The sequence below is a fragment of the Balaenoptera physalus genome (genome assembly GCF_965194825.1).
Source record: "Balaenoptera physalus genome assembly, chromosome: 7".
NCBI lineage: Eukaryota > Metazoa > Chordata > Mammalia > Artiodactyla > Balaenopteridae > Balaenoptera > Balaenoptera physalus.
The window spans coordinates 47,926,273-47,947,069 of record NC_138886.1 but is presented as its reverse complement, the minus strand read 5'-3'; the positions used below and the strand labels follow the sequence as shown (position 1 = coordinate 47,947,069).

Below are 20,797 nucleotides of genomic sequence, written 5' to 3'. Positions count from 1 at the left end.
GAAGGCCAGGGTGGAGTCATTCTTCTCCCTCCTCATCCTTTACTTCCAAAGTTACTAATTTTTAAGTCTTTCATTGGTTACCCTTATGCTTCATATTCATCATTTACCTTCTGTAAACAGATAAAATAAAGGACCAAATAAAATTTAAAGGAACTCTCAGGTTATTTCAATCAAATAGGTAGCAGCCATGTAGGTATTAAGTTGATAAATTAGAAGTTGACTGTCCAAAATACCCAACAATTATACTTGTCAATAGATTTTAAATATAATATTTTAGATGTCACATTAAAAATTTATAACTGAAATCAACAAATTAACTCATTGCAAGGAATTGGAAATAAGACACAGAAAGTATAGATCATCATTATAATAAAATCATACTCCCACCAGCAAAAAAAATAATTTGGGGTTTGTAATTGACCTTTTTCCTCTGGATAAAACTGCACAGGAAGCCCCCAATCCTCATGATTCCTAATCTTGTTTATATATCATCTATCCACTTGGCTTCTTACTTAAACTTGCTGGCACATGTTTTCAATATAAAGCTGCAACAAAGGAAAGCTATAATTACCAAATCTCTTCCTTTCAGCTATTGAAATAAGGTGATTTACAGAAATGCAGGACACCATAAGCAAAAGGGATTTTCCAGTGCTCACACAGCACAGCTTCCAGGAAGATGCTGGAACAAACACACTTTTTTGCGGCCAAGACCCTGGGCCTGGAATCCAAATGGATTATATGTTTCAGAGCCAGGTAGAGTTACTCATCTAGTCTCCATGTTCTGAGAACATTGCTTAAGCAGGAGGAAAATCACAGTATTATCCATAACCTTCCTGAAGATGGTCAAAAGGGACTCTATTCAAATACAAGTATTCATATCCACTTCATATCCATATCTACCACTACTAGATGGTAGTGACTCCATTACCCAGGGAATGATTATCCAGTTTGTTAATTTTCCAGATTCGTAACTTCCTCCAGGCTTCAATGGAATCAGCCTCATACGCAGGTGAAGTATGTAGGAGGGCAAAATTGCCTTAAAAACTAACCAGATCAGATAAACAAAACTTCCAGCACCATATTACTTTTAGCATTATGGGCACTGTGGGCAGATATTAAAATGGCCTTGCTGCCTGAGAGGGAATATGTTTCAGACACGAGGACCAATCTGACTTTGAATTAGTTTACAAAGGGCTAGCTAAGGATGCCGAGGATTGGACATGGAACACGTGAGCAATGACGGGGAATGAAAGGTACAAAGAGGGCTGGGAACATGGTCTTGCCCAGTGTGACAAGGCTGCAGCAGTGGACCCTGGGCAGTGACGAGGAGGTGGGGGTGTGACTAGAAAGAAACGGGGTGCAGAAACATAGGAAGATTTGTTGCCAAAGGCACTCATTTTCCAAGTCCTCTAACTCAGCTTCAGCTCATCATATAAACCTTCACTCTGAACCATTTCATTGCATGTTAGCATTTTTCCTACTTGGTAAGAAGGAAGAACGAAATGTGGGTAAAGTACTGAGAGAAAACCAGAAATGAGTTGTTTGCATTCCATGTTAGTTTACGCCAAAAGGGATTGGAAGAGGCAAACCATGAACTGCAGTTTTCCCTCACGAGAATGGAGAGCAGGAAACTGCACACACCAGCTGCGGAACAGGGTGCAGCCACATGTTTTCACTTCATAGTTGTCTTTCCACATTTCATAGCTTGAGTCCGTACACAGCTGTTTGCTGAGTTACGGTGCTAGTGCAAGGAAGGGCCTAAATGCAAACCTCATTCTGGATGCTCAAACCAATTCACTAAACAAGCACTGCCTGGCCTGAGGGCCTCTTTTCTAGATACAAACAACTTAGTATGGGAAGTGTGTTAAAACTAGGGCAGGGGCTTCCATAGGGCATTCTCAGTGGTTCCCAAATCTTGCACTATCTCTGAAGTTTGTTTAAAAGATACAGATTCCCTACAGCAGAAACTAACACAAAATTGTAAATTAACTGTACTCCAATAGAAATTAATTTAAAAAATACAGATTCCCTAATCCTTAGCCCTCAAAAAAAAAAAAAAAAAAAAAAAGACTAAATTAGAATACATGGTGTAAGCAGATAAGGTAGGAGGTCCTAGGAAAAAGAGAACCAGGCATGGCTTTCTAGATATAAGAGAAGCCATTTTGGGCCTGTCATTTTGTGATCTGAGCCTGTCCACAAAGCTTGCCCTTGAACAGGTCTCAAAATAATCAACTTAAGGGAACAAAAGAACTGTTATCAGGCAAGAGAAGTAACAACAGCAAAGATAACAAATCAGTTGTAAAAACTCCCAGATTTGTTTCAATGGTGAAGACTAGCCTGAAGCACTTTCTTGAGTTGTTTTGCAGGAATTAAACCCCTCTCAGGCACTCGACCTAGGTCAACTGGAACCTACAGGACGATGATGTTGACCTTCTCTGACCTTTGTGACTTCAATCAATTAAAGCTGGGGACTCTGTCAGCCGCCCAAGCCTCTTCATGAATATACATGTACCCTTAGCTTAAAACTTCCCCAATTTTGCTGTTGGAGGAGACACTGCTTTGGGAAAGATCCCCAGTGTTCTCCTTACTTGACTCAAGTAATAAAGCTTCCTTCTCCCCATCTTTGGCTTGGTTGTGTCTTTTAGCTCAACACCCAGCAAGAGGCAAATCCAGTCTTCGAGTAACAAATTGCATGGAAAACTGATTTTCTTTGTAAACAAAGCACCCAGGTTTGTTGGCTACTCTCATTTGATCCCTTTTGTAATTTTACGAAAGTATTAGTAGTCCCATTTTATATATGAGAAAACTGAGGATCAGGAGTAGGAAACTGGTCGAAGTAACACTGCTAGTAAAGAGCCTTAGGTGGCATCAGACAAAACACCCACCATACCTTCAGCAACGAACTGCATTAGACACTTAAATCTGTCTGGAATCTCCTAACTACTCACTGAGCCATTTTCCTTAGAAGAAGACTGTTGACATGCACATTTTTGAAGGAAGCAACAAGTTCTGGCATGGTCTTTCCCCTGTGAGAACTCCCTCCTCCTCCCACCCATATTGGAGCTAATGATGTTCCTTGCCTCCTGAGTTGGTAGAGCCGACATTCTCCCACGTCAGAAACCTATCTGGAAAAAAAAAAAAAGAAAGAAAAGAAACCTATCTGACCAAAGCCTTCCTCCCTCAGGAACTAGGTGTTCTGATCAGTGTAAGCTGGTGGGAGAAAGTGGAAAAAGATAAACCTCCCATGCCCTCCCAGAGTGTACCACCCTCCTTCCTGGCAAGGACCAACTTCATTAACCCCCTAAAATCCACCCAACCCCCTCCCACCCCCTCCAAGAAGCTCATGTATTAAAAGGCTTTTGTGTACAAAGCAAATTGCTTATATAAAATAATTCATTCTACCTTAAAAAAAAAAAAAGACCTGCAATTGCCAAGCAGTACTTCGATAAATGTGAAATAACTAGGGTGAATGCAGTTCCACCCAAAAGCAAAGAAACTTATGTTGTTAGTCTGTGCAGCCTGATTGTGGCTTATTGTACATTTTCCTTTAAACTCCTTAAAATAATAAAAAGAACTCACAAGGATGGATGGGATTTCACTGTAGGAATAATTGTAGCCAAAGGAATAATTCAAACAGTAAGAATTTCAGACAGTGGAGAGACTTTATCACAGGATCCAAACTTTTGCCCCAGAAACAGCCAGGTACTGTGTTGTGCACCAGATCCGCCCTGCATTAGTGACCAAAAGTTGTGGGGAAGACAGTGTAGATGGAGCTGTTCGAGTTAAACAAAATAACATTCACATTTGTTCAGATGTATTGTGTTAAAGAGGGAGAGAGATAACAGGGGCTTACTACCTGCTATGGGGTTCTCAAATGTTACTGCTCATAAGAAACACCTGGGGAGCTTGTTATACAATTATATTCCCAGCTGCAATTCCCAGAGATGCCAATTATCTGGTCTGAGTTGGGGCTTGGGATTCTGCATTTTCATCAAGTACCTCAGGTGATTCCGATGGAGGTTTTTCCCTTAACTTTATTTTAAAAATTCTCAAGCCTTAGGAAGTTTCCAAGAACAGTACAATGAACACCAGTATATCCTTCACCAAGATCAAGGGTCAGCAAACTCTTTCAGTAAAGGAACACTGATCAGGCATATGTCAGAGATACTTCAGGTCTGGTTCCAGACCACTGTCATAAAGCAAATATCACAGTGAAGCAAGTCACATAAATTTTTGGTTTCCCAGTACATATTATGTTTACACTATACTGTAGTCTATTAAGTGTGCAATAGCATTGTCTAAAAAAACAATGTACATTCCTTAATTTAAAAACTTTATTGCTAAAAAAATGCTAATCCACATCTGAGCCTTCGGTGAGTAATCCTTTTGCAGTGGTAACATCAAAGATCATTGATCACAGATCATGATAACAAATATAATAATGAAAAAGTTAGAAATATTGCAAGTTACCAAAATGTGAGACACAAAGTGAGTAAATGTTACTCGAAGAATGGCACCGATAGACTTGCTCCACGCAGTACTGCCCCAAACCTTCCATTTGTAAAAAACACCATATCTGGGAAATGCAATAAAGTGAAGCACAATAAAACAAGGTACGCCTGTAAATATTTTCAGCTTTGTAGGCCATATAGTCTCTGTGGCAACTACTTAAACCTGCCATTGCCATATGCAAGCCGTAGTCAATATGTAAGCAAATGAGCATGACTGTCCTCCAACAAGACTTTATTAATGGACACTGAAATTTAAACTTTACATAATTTTCTCATCATAACGTATTACTCTTCTTTTGACTTTTTCCAATGTGTTGTATTTGAAGATGTGAAACCACTCTTAGCTCAAAATTAGTACAAAACCAGTCTGGGGGACAGGTTTGTCCTACAGGTCAGTTTGCCAATTCCTGACTTATCAATTTTGATTGTAAAGTCTAAGCTTTTCTGAGGATGAATTTTAAATCTGTTACTGCTTTTCATATCCAGACTAATCACAATGTCCACCTTAGAAAATTTTTTAAAATGTATCTATGAAGTTGCCTTCTGACCCACTACTTGTTGGATTTTCAGATATAACATTTTCACATCTTGCTATGGCTGATATTTTTGGATGCCCTGTGGGGCACAGTTCCTCATTTAGAAATCATCATAGTTCAATCAGTCATTCTCTAATTTTATCACTTAAAAATAAAGTGGTGTGTGCCCTTCCCTACACCAGTGCCTAATTAGCATCCTTTTTTCAGCTTCTCTCTCATACTGAGGATAAATATGAGTAAAAGACCCTCAATCTTCCAAATGATGCCAAAAGTCCAGCAAGATGTGAACAGCATTTTGTTATTTGTGAGCAAGGGACTGGAGATGCCTTTTCTTGATTTTTTTTCCTCCCTGAATTTTTGTTGAAAATGAGCTCCAATCCAGTGTGTGCTCATATTTCTAAAAGACTGGGTTATTACCAAGTTAAGACTAACTATAGTGATACAAATCTGTTACCCAATTACTCCCATTCATGGTCTTCACTTCTAGGGGAATTTCTCAAGTTACTAAACATGATTTCATAAGTATCTGAAAGCCAAACAAGAATTCTGGAGGGTAAACTCCAACTCTGCATCATGAAATCAACAAACATTGTCACAATGGAATCTAAGTACTTACCTATTAGGACCAAATGAAACAAACAAACAAAAAAACACAAATTAAGCACATTCCTGCTTATTGAAATGCCTTTCAACTGGACTTATCCAAACATTACTTCATCCCTTAAGGAATGAAAACTTAGTTACCTGAAGTATTCAAGCCTCTATCCATCACTTCATTGCCCACCCCTCCTCCCAAACCAAATACTCCATTTAATAGCATGAGGATATGTTCCCTTCTGATGGAGCCAGAGAACAGAGAAGTCATAAATACCTCCTCCCCACACCCAGGTCTAAACATCAGTTTAGCGGCTGCTTTGGAGTCATAGTCTACAAGACTATGAGCCTGCCTTTCATCTTCTCACAAGCACTCTCTTCCAGCCTCTGAAGATAATATATAGCACACTGATTCAGGTGGAGAGGCAGAAATCTCACAGGAAAGACTTAAAACCCAGGTCTGTCGACATGAGAAGACCCTGCGTTTCTCATCAGCTGGCTGATTTGTGCACGGCCACATTTCTGGAGCTCAACCAATTGCCTCCCCTGATGGAAAATGCTTACGAACTTATAAATCATCTTTGAACACATTTTCTCAGTAGAAATAAAACAGATTGCTAGCTCCCAACTGCTGAAATGTGTATATCAGCTTCGATAACCAATTTAACAATTTGAGACAATTAAGGACTAAAAACTCTATTTGAAAGTTCGATTGAAAGGAGACCATAGCGAAATGCTTTGTTTAGGGCTGGGAATTCTGTAAGTAGTATAGGAACTGCAAATAAAAATAACAGATAATCTTAATTTTGTTTTCCTCACAAAAAAATTATAGACTGAAGTTAAACAGTGGGCCTATTATATTAGTGCAGTGGTTCTTAAACCTGGCTACATGTTATTAGCATCACCCAGAGAGCTTTAAAGAAAATTCCAATGCCCAGGCTGCACCCCAAACCAATTAAATCTGAATGTAGGAGCTGGGGGGTGGGGCCCAGGACTTCACAGTTTTTAAAGCTCCGCAGGTGACTCCAATGTGCAGCCAACATTGAGAACCTCTGCATTGGCCTTATGAAGATTACTTAGTTTTACAAAATCTCCTTAGTGGAGGACAATTTCCTTTCCTTATGTCTGCCCATAGGTTCTTTACAGCTGGGATAGGGAATAAAAAATGACAGATGGACTGATTGACTGCTTCCTAGATAAATAGAGTCACACACACATATAAAAAAATATACATGCACACATATTTTTATTTATTTAACTTAGGCCCTGATCATTAGCATATAAATCAGAAAAACTGAGTGCCTTAGAACGTACATATCCTCTCCAAATCTTTAAAGAGCCAAACTCTAAAAATCACACGTAAAAGATATTGGTCATAAAACACACACACGCACACACACACAAACAAACTTTAATCACCTTGAGGAACAATGATCCAATAATATATTTAATAGGTAAGATTTCATTCATTGATATACAAAAAAAAAAAACACCCCAAAACCTAAACTTTGATTAAGACATGTGCCCTTAGCAAGAGCACTTACAGTTAGAAAGGTTTATCGGTAGCACTTTGAGGTAGCATATTTTATAAAGTAATAGAAGTCACAGAGCTGCTCTGCAGTTTCTCTTGGACATAAAAGGACAGGCCATCAGCCGTTGCTCTTGGTAGAGAAAAGTGAATTTGTCTGTACTCACTGCCAAAGTCAACCTGAACATATTCCCTCCCGTCTTGCCATGGCCATCCCTCCACTACACTTCATGCATTGTGGGTTTAGGAAAAGGTAAAGGCATTACAATGCTTCTTTCCTCTTGGTGTGGTGACATCCCAGGCTGTGGCACCAATCTTTTGCTACATGCAGTGCTCACTGGCAGGAGATGCATGCACCTAGGGGGAAGAAAAATATGGCATCACAGTGCCTTTTTTTAAATTGGCTCTAACAATTTAATTAAGAGTAACGGATTCCTATAAGGCTAAAAAGAGGTTTCTGAATATTCCCTCCATGATTCTGGCCCTTAAAAGGTTCTCCCTTTTTTCTCCCCCTGAGTACAATATTTTGGGGGTATCATTACGCTTTCTGCAATTGTCCTGCCAGGTTGGTGGGCAGTAAAGCTTAAAAAAAAATCCACACACAAAAACAACAAAAAACTGGGTGCAGGAGAAACTCCAAGAACAGACTTCCTTTGTGCAAGTTGAAACAACCCAAGTTTATAGTTCAGGAAAATGGCCTGCTTCTTTTTTAAAAAAATGTAAATATTTAGCTCAGCTCTGCATTTTAAATACAAATATACAGTCAAAACAGGCTAAGGATTAAAGCTGCAAAAATGGTCCCACCAACATCAGACAATGGTGCAGGTCAAATTTTTGCCCAATGGTCACAGATTAAAGGGATGTCTAACCCCTAAAAGCCCTTTGTCCCAATATATTCCATACTTCTTGTTTGAAAGTTGAACCCTTAGAAGGAATCAATACACAAATGAATAAAAATAGCACACGTCCAGGCAAAAAAGGGCATGAGCTGGGCCTGAGTTGCCACTTAAAACTCTACCATTCAGTATCATACCAAATCCTCAAAGGCTGCCTGGAACCAGGGCCCAAGGCATTCCTGAACATGCCAGCCACGCAGGTCAACTGCTGATCCAAAGTCAACAACACAACTGAGCATTAGACTTCAAGTATCCAAGGTGCTACAAGAGCTGGTCCTCTCAAGGACTCAGGCTGACTCTCAGAAGCCCCCTCCCTCCCCCAAGATGTCCCATTGTACAAAAGGTGAAGCACTGCTTATGGTCACTACAAAACACAGGAGTGGGAGGTGAGGAATAAGAGAACTGATCTCTGAAATATACCAGCCTAACAAATACAAATAAATTCTTTAACATTTTGTACAACTAGAAGGTGCGTGAGCCCGTATTCAAGCAATCACTTTAAATTCTTTCTTTTCTCCCCTTTCTGTATCAAACAGGAAAATAGTTCCGTTGGGTTAACAGTGTCATTTTAAAATGCCATAAATTAAATAAGTTAGTTCACATTTTTTTTCCCCCAGCTAAGTTACAGTTAGTCTCTAATGTGCTTTTGAAGTTTGCTTCAACAGCTCCAAGTCTCTTCGGCGGACCGTGCCAGCTCTGGGACAACCATATCCATCCAGCTGCAAAGGTACGAATTGTTCAAGCAGCCCAAGGCCCTCTCTAGCAGGACTAGTAAACAGCTTAGTCCATGATGGTTTAAAGTTTCCACTGAATCCCAAAAATATGGTACTCCCTTAAAAAAAAGAAAAAGAAAAAGTTCAATTTGTACCTCTACTAGTTCCATGCAAGATAATGTGGGAGGTGAAGCGGAGGTGAGCAAAACAAAGATGGCTGTGAAACAAAAACAAAAAGAACTGTACTTCCTTACGTCAGAGAATGAACTCTTACCACCCACCTCTTGCCCCAAATAACAAGCCACGTCCCAACACACTTCCTCTAACACTGTCTCCTGATTTAGAAATTATCTTCATGATACCCACCCCAGCCAAACAAGCTCATGAAAACAGTCTGGTAGCTATACTCCACCATAAAAATGCATATGTTGCTGGCCTCCTAAGAACTTCACAGAAGAATACAAATACAAACCTTTGTTATAAAGATTGGCTGGTTTGGCTAATCCCAGAGATACTAACGAATCTGAAATATTCAACCGCTTTATCTCTCCTCTTGTGCTCAACAGGACAATTGACCTGTAAAAGTTAGAAAATCAGAGCAAATTTCAGTAATTCAGCATGTATTTATTGAGTACTGTTCTGAACTAAATACAGTATAGAAATACTAGATAAAAGCAGAACTCAAAAAACAAACACAAAAACACCCCACATGCCTTTTCATCCTTGCTATTACAAGTGTCCCCTTCAATGCCCCACCTAGAACTTATGTTGCTATTACAAGGGGTCTGTAAATGTAGGGAAAGCAAAAGTCATTTAGGTCAGTTGACCTAGTGGATGGCTTGGGACACAGCTCCGTCATGGAACAAACTATTTTAACAGAGGAGGTTAGTTTTGTTAGTTTCAGATGCTCTATATACCTACTTACGTTCTGTTATCTATTTACTAAGTAAATGGATAAATGCCAATTCTAAAAAAAAATGAAATAAAATCTGTTCTCCATGGTTTGGTTTAAATTGCTACTTTTATTGTGAGTATATCAACACACACATTCAGATCTTTTTGTGGATTCTCTCTTCTGATCTCTCTATCCTCTGCCACTACTACACCGGCTTAATTACTATGGCTTTACGGCTTATTTTAATACCTTTTGTGTCTGCCCAACACAAAAAAAGAAAGATTTTTCTCCTGTGTACCTTTGTTCAGAGACTAACAAAGAAAAATGAATCAGACTAGGGCTCTTAAAAGAGAGACTACACACTCATTCACTTAAAACTCAATTTACTCCTGGGGAATTCCCCGGCGGTCCAGTGGTTAGGACTCCACACTTTCACTGCTGAAGGCGAGGGTTCAATCCCTGGTCAGGGAAATAAGATCCCGCAAGCCACGTGGTGCAGCCAAATTAAAAAAAAAAAAAAAATCCATTTACTCCTTTCCAGTCACTTCCAAGTGACCCAGGTGACAACTTCCTATACCACAGTCATAGCACAATGCTGTCCGAGGGTTCATCAGTGGGACAGATGGCTGCAAAGGTAAAATTGTCTATAAAATTATCTACAAAATTGTTTTAAAATGATAATGAGCCTTCTGAGTGCGTTGGGTACCATGTAGACTAACTTAATACTAAAAAGTGGGATAGGAATGATCCAAAATGTTGAGCCTTTCTCCTTCCAAGAGCCTTCCCATCATTTGCAAACTCTTCTAACATCCAAGTCCTCACTTATCAATGACAAGCAACTTGGATCACACAGGCATCAACCTGAGACTAGGAAGGAATCACTATCTTTCAAGAATCCTAAATACCCTAAATGGGTAAAAGGGCAGGTAGACAAACCAAAGCTCAGAGTTAACCGGATGTCATCTTTAAGGTACCTTATCCCTCACACAGAGCAAGCTTCACCTACCTTGGAGGGATGCTTGTTTTTAAATACTCTTCCATGAGACTGACATCAGCAAAAGAGAAAACCTTTTTTTCCGTCAACCGGAAGGGAACGCTGCAGGCATCCACAATCAGGAGGAGGACGCCCTCACTTCGGAAGGTAAAGTCAGTGCCGTTGATCTGAGAATACAAAAACATCTGCGGTCGTCACCATTTCAGCATTTCCAGGATGACTCGTCTTTCCAGCCCCTTTCCCTCTGTCTTCTAAACCCATGAATCAAATAATAATTCCCAAACTCAAACTGCATATTCCACTACTCTTCCTCTGCCAACATTTGAAATTGAGCCTGTGTTCTCATGGACTTTTGCCTTGACTGGTCTTTTCTGACTGGCTAAGTTGCTACAAGCAAGGCATGGCAGCCCACACTCAGCTGAGCAGGGTGACTCTCTCTGCAGGCTCAGGGCCTTCAATCTTACACACGTACTCTCTCATTGGGGTCAGAGCTTTCCAACTCAGTGATCGGGTGGCAGCCTCTATACTGCATTGGTTCAGGAAAAATACATGTATCTATATGAAATAGATACCTAGTCAGATAGATAGATACATAGATAGCATGCTTTAACCCGCATAAACCCCCCCATTATAGTTTAGATTTAGAACATCAGAGAAGCCAGATTGCTTCATCTCCTTTGTTCCATATATAGCTCTCCTTTAAAATCAAAATGGAAAAATGGTAATTTTACCAGGATTTAAGCCACAGCGTATTACTATATCTTGTTCACCATTACTATGAACTGAAATTTCCAGTTGTCCTCTTTAAATTAATGGTTGGAGACCTTTTCAAGAAAAAGGAATTCCAGATACATCCAAATCTCATTAATTCCTCAACCAAAAAGGAAGGGAAAAAAACTTACTAGACTGAAAAATGATTTAACACTAATTTAAGTCATAGGCACTGTTTCTCTTTAAAATGTGTGAAATTATAAACTATGTTAAAAGCTAACAAAGGAGAGATGCTCTCTTCACTACACCTGTCCTTGCTTGGAGAAGTGATACTTAAATTTTATTTCTAATCACTAATGATCTCATAGGAATCCAAAATGGCTTTTTGCCTGTATTTAAATAGCCCTAGTCTAGAGAATAATTCTAGAAGTGCTTGACATAAAGTGCCATTTTATATTTAGAAAGACTGAAAGTGACTCAGTTATTTTTAAAAATCGGAATACTTAGAACTGAGACACATTTGATAAAAAATATACATAATGATCCTTAACACACCCAAACTGTCCCCTTGAAAAGTACCCCCCCAAAAACCTGTTACTTAAAGGAAACACAAAATTTTCCGTAAAAACTAAAGCAAGGCCATGTCCAGCAAAGACTCTTCAGGTAATGCATGTGAAAAGTATTGGAGGTAAATGTGACAAAACACAGTCCTCTGTGATCTCTTTTAGGGTCCCAGGCACCCAGTGTGCAGCAATGGAGTCAAACAATGTCTACAGACCCAGAGGAATACCCTACCTGAGATTGTCTGGGCAAAACAATATCTTCTTTAATTATCTAGTGAGCTAGTAGAGCAGAGAGACTCAGCACCAACTTGCTTCTCTTTGCAACTGACACCCACCAGATTCCACGCAAGTAGGCTGGGATGGGTTCTTCATGCAGCTGACTGCATTGAGATGTTGAGCTAACAAACTTCATACCAATAAAATTACATCATGAACATACTACAAAATGAAGAAATGCTAATGTAGGGCAATAGGTATATATACTTGAGAAATCTTTGAGTTACATAGGGGTCTTTCACTCTTTCTTTCTTTCTAATTGTGGTAAGAACACTAACGTGAGATCCATCGTCAAACATTTTAAGTGAACAATATATTATTACTGACTACAGGGACAATGTTGTACAGCAGATTTTCAGAGTTTATGCATTTTACTCAACTGAAACTTTATGCCTGTTGATTAATAACTTCCCATTTCACCCCCCCCCCTTAAGTAGCAGTATTTTTAATTCAGGGCTGTTAAAAAGTTCTTAATTCAGAGTTAAGTTCTAGAGATGGATGGATAATGGTGATGGTTGCACAACAACATAAATGTATTTCATACCACTGAACTATATACTTAAAAATGGTTAGGATGGTGAATTTTATGTTATGTGTATTTTAACACAATACAAGAGACTGGGAAAGAAAAAAAAGAGTAAGATTTAATTTTGCTCACATATATGTGGATTTGTGAATGTGTTGTCCACCACTTAAAAAAAAAAACCGAGCTCCTAAGGAGACCACATGAGACTGAGCCCAGACCCTAGCTGGGTATTAGCTGGATGGCTAGATACCTCCTACCCAAAGAGCTGTTTATATAGATGCACTCAGGTCAACTCGATTTTGGACAGGCCACATGCCTAGAGCTGGTTACCTTGCGGGCTAGCTTGGCTCTTAGCCCAAATTCCAGTATTGATATGAGGCTAAGGCTTTTAACTCCCATTAACCTACTTAAAAAAGACAACTAACACTTTGCATCTTCACTTTCTTCATCTGAAAAAAATGGGAACCAGGCAACTTCAAAATAAAATGCCGAGGAAATTTTAAAACCTTCACTTCCCATATTTTAAACAAATAACTGGGGAGCTTCTTTTAAGTTTCAAATCCAAGGTTAAAATTTCTGCATATTGATTATCTATGACAATTTTTTTAAACCAAAAACGCCTTGTCTCCAACAGAAAAGAAATCTGAATAATTACCTGAATAATTTTAACATTCACCTAAAAGTAATCAATAAACATAACTGACTGAGAAAAAAATTTTAATAAATTTATTTTATTTATTTAAAATGCAAATGTTTAGGAGGTATTTACACCTCTACTGTATTACTCTCCACTAATAATCAAAATGTGATTATAAACAAGTGAATGTTGCCAGAGATAATTCATGTTACCAGGATAAAATGTAAAACCGAGAAGCTGAGGCAATGTACACACCAGATGGTACTCACAGAAATAACAGACAGGTCTCCACGCTGAGTCTCTGCTTGACTGGGTGACTGGAATTGCACAGGGAGGTAGCTTTTATGAGGATCACTTGTAAACACCACCTAGACAGGGAAGAAGTTCCATATCTATGCCAACTGCATCTTCCTCCAAAAAGATCCTTCAAAATAAACTCAACTATACCAAAGCCAGTGAGTGGGTTTTTGTTTTTATTTTTGTTTTCTCTGAACTTTCTGTACATATTTCATGACCTGGAATTCTATCTTTTGATACAGGCTTTATACGAGAAGTGTATGTTCCTAACTTTCCGGAGCAATCCCAGTTTCAAATCATTGTAATCTTGTTAATAAAATCAGTTCTACAAATGACTACATAAATATGCTTTATATCTAAATCTTTGTAAACATTTCATGCAAAAACAGTCACAAATCTTTTCAAAGGTCCTTTTCAGACCAGTTATCCTGAATTGGGACTCAGTCACTCCAGGACTGAGGAAAGAAGTGTAGATGACAAGGACTACCCTATTTAAAAACTTTTAGGGGACTGTACATCACCAGGTCTAAATTCCTCCACCAGACCTGCAAAATGTTCCACAAATAGAGCCACGACCTTATTTCCCACTATTCTATCACATTCAACATGCAGGGCAGTTCCCTCACTTTCCCACAAGCGCTTTACCTCCTCTTCTGCTACCCTGCCTTTTCAGATGCTGTTCCCCTCCCAAGAACGCCCTTCCCTTTTTCCTTCTACTCCAAATCACTTCCAGTCTCCAAATCCCACCACCCACCTCCTCCCTAAAGGCTGTCTTTTCATTCAAAAGCACTCTTAACTCTTCACACAATTTAGCACTTAAAAGTATATGTCCTGGGGAATTCCCTGGTGGTCCAGTGGTTAGGTCCAGCGTTTTCATTACCATGGCCCAGGTTCAATCCCTGGTCAGGGAACTAAGATCCCGCAGGTCACGCAGCGTGGCCAAAAAAAAAAAAAAGTGTATGTCCTTATAAATCAATGCCAACAAGAGCAAATAATCATGGCAAGAGCAGATAATCATGATATTAAGCATCCAGAAGCTGGACATTGCTTTGAAGTTTCAGGTCTGAAGTCAAAAAATTTCCTACTTATTCCTAATACACATGTGTTTTTGACATTCAAAACAAAAATTCCCCTCAAATTTCCAAGTAAAAGTGATGTCCCCAGATGCATCAAATAATTCTCAACTGCCAGGTCACTAATCAATACAGTTTTAAGAAATGAATTCTGATCAATGTTTTAAGCCCAAAGAATAAAGAATGCTAAACGTCAATGCATGGAACCATTTAACAAGATAGGCCCAGAATAGTTCTGAAGATGATTAAATTATTTTATAAATTGTAGTATTTCTTATAATAATTATAAATTATTTGAAGTATTTTCAGTAATGAAGGACTTTCTTAACAAATTCAACTTAAGAATTAGGCTGGAAAATTTACTTCCCCACAAAGACTATCTGAAAATTTCACTTTAACGGTCAAAACATTACATAGGACAGGCAAGGATTCATATAAACTTCTTCATGTACCTGGTTTATTTTTTGTCTGTTCGTTGGTTGGTTGGTTTAGCTGAATTGGAGAATAGAGGTGGCTCAAGGGTGTGAGCAACAAGACTATGACAGTGAGTTGTCATCAGAAAAATACTTATCATATATCACGATAGGAAGCATAAATCCCCCTTCCTTTCCCTGTTCTTACTGCTTCCAATGGACAGAAACAAGAAAAATTAGAAATAAAGAACCTGTGCAATGGAAGAATTTTTGTTTTCTCAAATCACTTATAATGATAAGAAATAAATATAAAGATTTAGAGGTTTTCTCCATATTAATAGTAAGCATTTCTGTGGCAATAAGGACTTTCTAAAAACTCCTCTAGGCCAGTGAAACTAAAATGTGAACATGTATCAGAATCACCTCCAGGGCTTGTTAAAGCACAGGCTGCTAAGCCCCACCCCTGAAGTTTCTGATACAGTAGAACTGGGTGACTGGGTAGGACCCAAGATTTAGAATTTTTCATAAGTTCCCAGGTGATGCTGATGCTGCTGGCCTGGGGACCACAAGTTGAGAACCATTCTTCTTGACCCATGTTTGTTTATATAAAGGTTAAAGATCAATTAGGGCAATATTAATTCTGTATTTCTTTTTCACCTGGAATTAGTCTAACTTCCTTCAGAAACCCCATGCCTGATTTTAGCTCATACTTTGGATTTACTTTCATTGCCATGTTTTCTCAAGATCTAGAAGGAGACCATCTCATTAAGAATATGTCACAAGAAGCATTTCACTTCTAGCCAAAGTCAGCTTGTACTTTTAATTACAGGTAAACATAATAGCACATGCTTCAAATTAATGGCTTTTCATCTTGAAGGAAACAATTTTCATACGAGTGCCTTTTCTGAAGATAAATTTCACACTTCCAAGAAAACAAATTATTTTTTGATAACACTGACATGCAAACGTAATAGCGATACTGTAATGGAATCACATCTGAGAAAGAAAAGATGACAATCAATAAATCCACAATCATCCAGGGCAAACTGATATATCACAGGGGGAAGGTAGTTTTATTATAAATTTGGACTGGTTTGCTTCTCATGAGCATCACATTCTAGAATGGGCCAAAATTCAGGAGAAACCATGCAATATTTATAAATTGGCAGCACAGATGTTTCAAAAAAAAAATGTGCTGATTGCACAGAACCTTTTGACTTTTTCTCCTGGACCACAGACCACTTTTATTCCCTGTTTACCTGACGGGTTCCGCAGCCTTGACAGAGTCCCTTGAGCATGGATGGCATCGGCTTGAGTGCTGATGGCTTTCTGTAATACTGGGGATACGCTTTGGCCATGCAGTTACTGATGTCTTTTGAGTCTGTTGCTGCCTGGATCTTGACTCTTTCGCATCCCTGAGATGAACAGTAACTGTGACCATCCCTGTGGCTTTTGGCTTTTAGATACAAAAACAGCAACCTGCACAAGACAGAAACCAGTCCAATGGGTGTTAGATTAACTTTCAAAAACTTACAAAAATTCCTCAAATAAACTCATGGCCAGAAGGGATATTCCTCCAATAAATTAATTTTTTTTTTAAAGAAAAATAAACTACAAAACCAATAAAGTTGTTTCCCTTTCCTTTCTACCCTCCTAGGGTTCTAAGTCAAATGCAATACCACTTTAGAAAATATTTTGATAACCTGATTCAGTAGTTATGGGCAGTATCAAAGTCGATTTCTGGTTTGAATTAGTTCAATAGGTAATTTAGGAGGATGGAATTTGGCTTGGCTCAAAAATTCCTTGGAAAACTTTACACTTGTGTTGAGTTTAGGATTTGGTAAATTAGTGTGGTTTATTCTTTTTTTTTCTTTTGGTTTACAAATTGTTTTGGTTTAAGGCACAAAACTAGAATAATTAAAACAGCAACTGTGAGACTTGTTTGGTTAAGGCCAAGATATGGTCTCAAATCAATTCCTGTGATGTTTACTAAGAGCAGATGGGCCTGGGGTCCTTCTGTCTGTACTTTGGCCAAAATCAAGTGAAATGAACAGTCCTACCCATTCTGAATTCTCCTCCTACTGCCAAGATGAATGGAAAAGCAACTTCCAGGCAGTAGTCCAATGTCTGTCAGCAAACCTAGGCCTTCTAAACCAAAGGAAGTCAAGATTCTAAAAAGGACTTGATCAAATGCGATTGATTACTGGAGTTCAAGAGTTCACATTTTAACATGAGGTCATTGAACAACACAAAGTTGTGATGAGGTGAAAATCAGCCACTGTTCCAACATCCAGTAATTTTAACATATATATGAGGAATGACAGGGACTTGATTAGGCATGGGACTTTTGATATATAATTTAAATCATCAAAATGAATAGAATTAAAAAAGAATTTGAACCTCAAAAGCTGAAGGACTCCAGAAATATCCAGATGAAGAAATACTTCCCATCTTTTTACATATCAATCATTAATTCGTGATCACCAGACTGTCCTTACAAATTTGGGCGTTCCATTTATTTTTGTGGAAAATCAACTGAGAATGTGGCAGTTCTATCATCTATAGAATAAAAGCCCAACTAGGTTGTTGAAGTTGAAATCAGAGATAATGATGATAAAAAAAAGATTTAAGCTGATAACACTGGCTGCTGCACCAGCCCTGAAGGGCAAATGAGTTGCATCTTATTCAAAGGCTAACAAGACACTTGACTGAACCCTAACCTCATTCCCCCCGCAGTCAGTCTTGCCACCCTTCTCTCCAGTAGGAAATTTTGTCTTTCCCCAAACGTGCCATGCCATGTTCTTCATGCCTCCATGCACTTATCCACACTGTCCTTGGAACACCTTCCTCGTCTCCTCCTAGTCACTCCTCAAGAGTCAGCCCCAGTGTTATCTTCTTGGGTTGTCACTGGCCACCCAAGGCTGAACCTCTGGGTTATCTCAAAAGGCACACTATAGCACTTGCAGCATTTAAACCTTTCGCCCTCTGATTACTTGCTTTACATGCCCACATCCTTCAATGGACAGTGAATTTGCAGAAGAAATGTGCCTTATTTACATTAGTATCTTTATAGTACCTAGACAATGGCATAGAGTAGAAATGCCAGCTTAAGGGATGGATATTGAAGGAGCATGCTACTTTCTGGAAGAGTACAGGAGAGAGAGCCTACCATAACCCAAAGGCTGAGAGACTGTAACTGGATAAAAGCAGACAAAGCCAACAGGACCCCAGCTGAACAGAATTAGAACTAAAAAGTGTAAAGATGCAGCCTAGAGAAAGTTGAAAGCAATTATGCCATGGTTACACGGTGATTTTTTTAAAACCCAAGGTCAACTTGAGAGATAGTCTTAAAGGAAGAGAAAAATGAGCTTTCACTAAAATATGAACTATATCATATGGAAATAATCATCTTTAGAGTCGTTATGGAAAACATTATTTTAATTTTCAGTTGGGCCTACTGGTTCTTTATTGACAAGGATAATTTCTCTTTCTAAATCGCCTTAATAGGTAAACAGCAAACATCTCACTCGATTCCTACTGCCAACTGTAATTACGAGTCATTCTAGTTCTCTTCTAAACCTCTAATGGTGATGAGCATAGAATTACCCACATCAGCTGCTTTTCTAAGCAGCCGTCACATCACAATCTATTCTTAGTTACACTGAAGAACTAGTAATTTCACCACTAAAGAAAAACAGCAATAATTCTCATTCACTGGTTGCCCCGAATTACCCTGTGCTGGAGTCAAAATAGAATTTCCTCTCAGACTGTTTCCTCTGCAATTCCTCCAGCGAATGCAAGGGCTCATACTCTTCCATTTTGGATAATGAGCCATTATGCCGCTGTAGAAAGCCAAAGGTAACCTGAAAACTTGTGTTTGACGGATAGCAGAGCCCAACTCGAATCCAGTCATTCCTATAAAGGAGAGACAATAAAAACATGAATTCACATTTGAGCCAGTACATTTTGAGTATTACAGCATATATAAATTTTAGCCATGGTCTTCTCCTCCTTAAATTTCTGCTGTGTATGGAGCCACTAACAATGAAAGTCCTGAATCCTAACACACTAATGAATCATCAACTTTTACATGTTACCCAAATTTCTCTCCTCAATATATGTACAACAATGATATGGCTTATAAAAAATTCTTGGTTTCAACAGGACTTCAGGGAATGTGAATAGAAGCTGGATAAAATGTACTTAGATACTGAAAGCAGATAATAAAATTGAGACAGTTGGGTATGGGTATACTAAAATGGAAGAAACACTAATAGCTTGATAGTGGAAGTGTACACCGGTAAAGTCTTTCCAAAGAATTTTTTTATTCATAAATATATTTTTATCTTTTATAATTACGTTAGGATAAATTCTTAGTGGTAAATTTGTTAGAGATAAACGTATATGCATTTTTAAAGTCTTTGATGAATATTACCAAATTGCCATAGTGTTTTTTCTTACCTAATGTCCTAAGATATAAAATTAATACTTTTTGAAAACCATTAAGAATATTTTCCCCTTTTTTATCATTTCTTTTTTTGGCATTCTTTAAGTTGTGGCAAAATATACATGTGGTAGCATATAAAATTTACCATTTTAGACCTTTTTTCACTCTACGGTTTAGTGACATTAAGTACATTCACAAGGTTGTACAACCATCACCACTATCCATTTCCAGAACTTTTTAATCATCCAAAACAATTTTAAAACAATATGTAACAATGCCTTAAAATTGTTCACACAGATTTCATCCAGTAATCCCACTAAGAAATTAGAAATACAGACCAAAAATGTATAAGAAAAGATGTTCTATCCAGTACCATTTGTAATACCAAAAGGGGGAGAGGGGCAGGAGAAAAACAATCTAAATGTTCATAGGGGAATGGAGTAGTTAAATAAATTTTGGCGTATTTATATGCTCAGAGAACACTTGAGGGTGGAGAGACACGAGAACCCTATAAATGTTTATAATGCCTCAATTTGATTAGAAGAATTACAGGTTATTGCAATTTTTTAATGTTTTTCTGTATTTCCTTATTTTGTTTAATGAATAAGTACAGCTTTTATAACTTTTAAACTGTTATTTTCAAAAGTGCCACTATGACAAAATCCATGACCTCTCTATAATTATATTAAATTTGGAAAAAAAATTATCCATCTCCTCCTCTTGCCTCTGCCCATGATGTAACTTTTACAAACTTTTAGATAATTAAACAAGGAAAGTTGGACTGAATTTCAAGCCCAAATGGAGTTTTGAAACTTCTGGGCTCATCCTTTTTTTCACTTTAAAATCTTTTTACTTTCTTAGTATTTATTCAAAAGTTATGCCTTGTATGTGCAGAACCCTGCATACCATTTGATTATAATACCTCACCTCAGATTCACAACCTGCCAGATACAACTTTTTGGATTGCGGATCACTCTTCCACATATCTCCTCCACCCTCTCTGACAATCGTTTGTTCCTTCATTGACTTCTAGGCAGCTCACTGATGGGGGTGACAATATCAGATTGGCTTTTAGAACCCGCACCCTGGACACAATGTGGACCAAGGATTGAAGGTGGAGGGAGGTGGGGAGACCGAGTAGGAGGCTGCTGCAGGGATCCAGGCAAGAGAGGATAATGACCTAAACT

General features: G+C 38.4%; 1 protein-coding gene across 6 annotated transcripts in view; it reads right to left on the bottom strand.

Annotated features, from left to right (window-relative positions):
• Positions 1-6,870: 6,870 nt before the first annotated feature.
• CEMIP2 (cell migration inducing hyaluronidase 2) overlaps positions 6,871-20,797 on the bottom strand; it is a 78,753-nt gene continuing 64,826 nt past the window's right edge. For 5 of the 6 annotated variants that reach the window (XM_082470836.1, XM_082470835.1, XM_082470834.1 and 2 more), the window contains 6 exons: positions 18,896-19,078; positions 16,423-16,642; positions 13,650-13,748; positions 10,680-10,834; positions 9,251-9,354; positions 6,871-8,897 (listed from right to left, as the gene is read on the bottom strand). In XM_082470836.1, the coding sequence (XP_082326962.1) occupies positions 8,701-8,897; positions 9,251-9,354; positions 10,680-10,834; positions 13,650-13,748; positions 16,423-16,642; positions 18,896-19,078 (958 nt within the window). In that variant the 3' untranslated portion in view covers positions 6,871-8,700. Of the gene's footprint in view, positions 8,898-9,250; positions 9,355-10,679; positions 10,835-13,649; positions 13,749-13,770; positions 15,371-16,422; positions 16,643-18,895; positions 19,079-20,797 lie in introns of those variants that run through there. The other variant, XM_082470839.1, reaches the window with a different exon arrangement.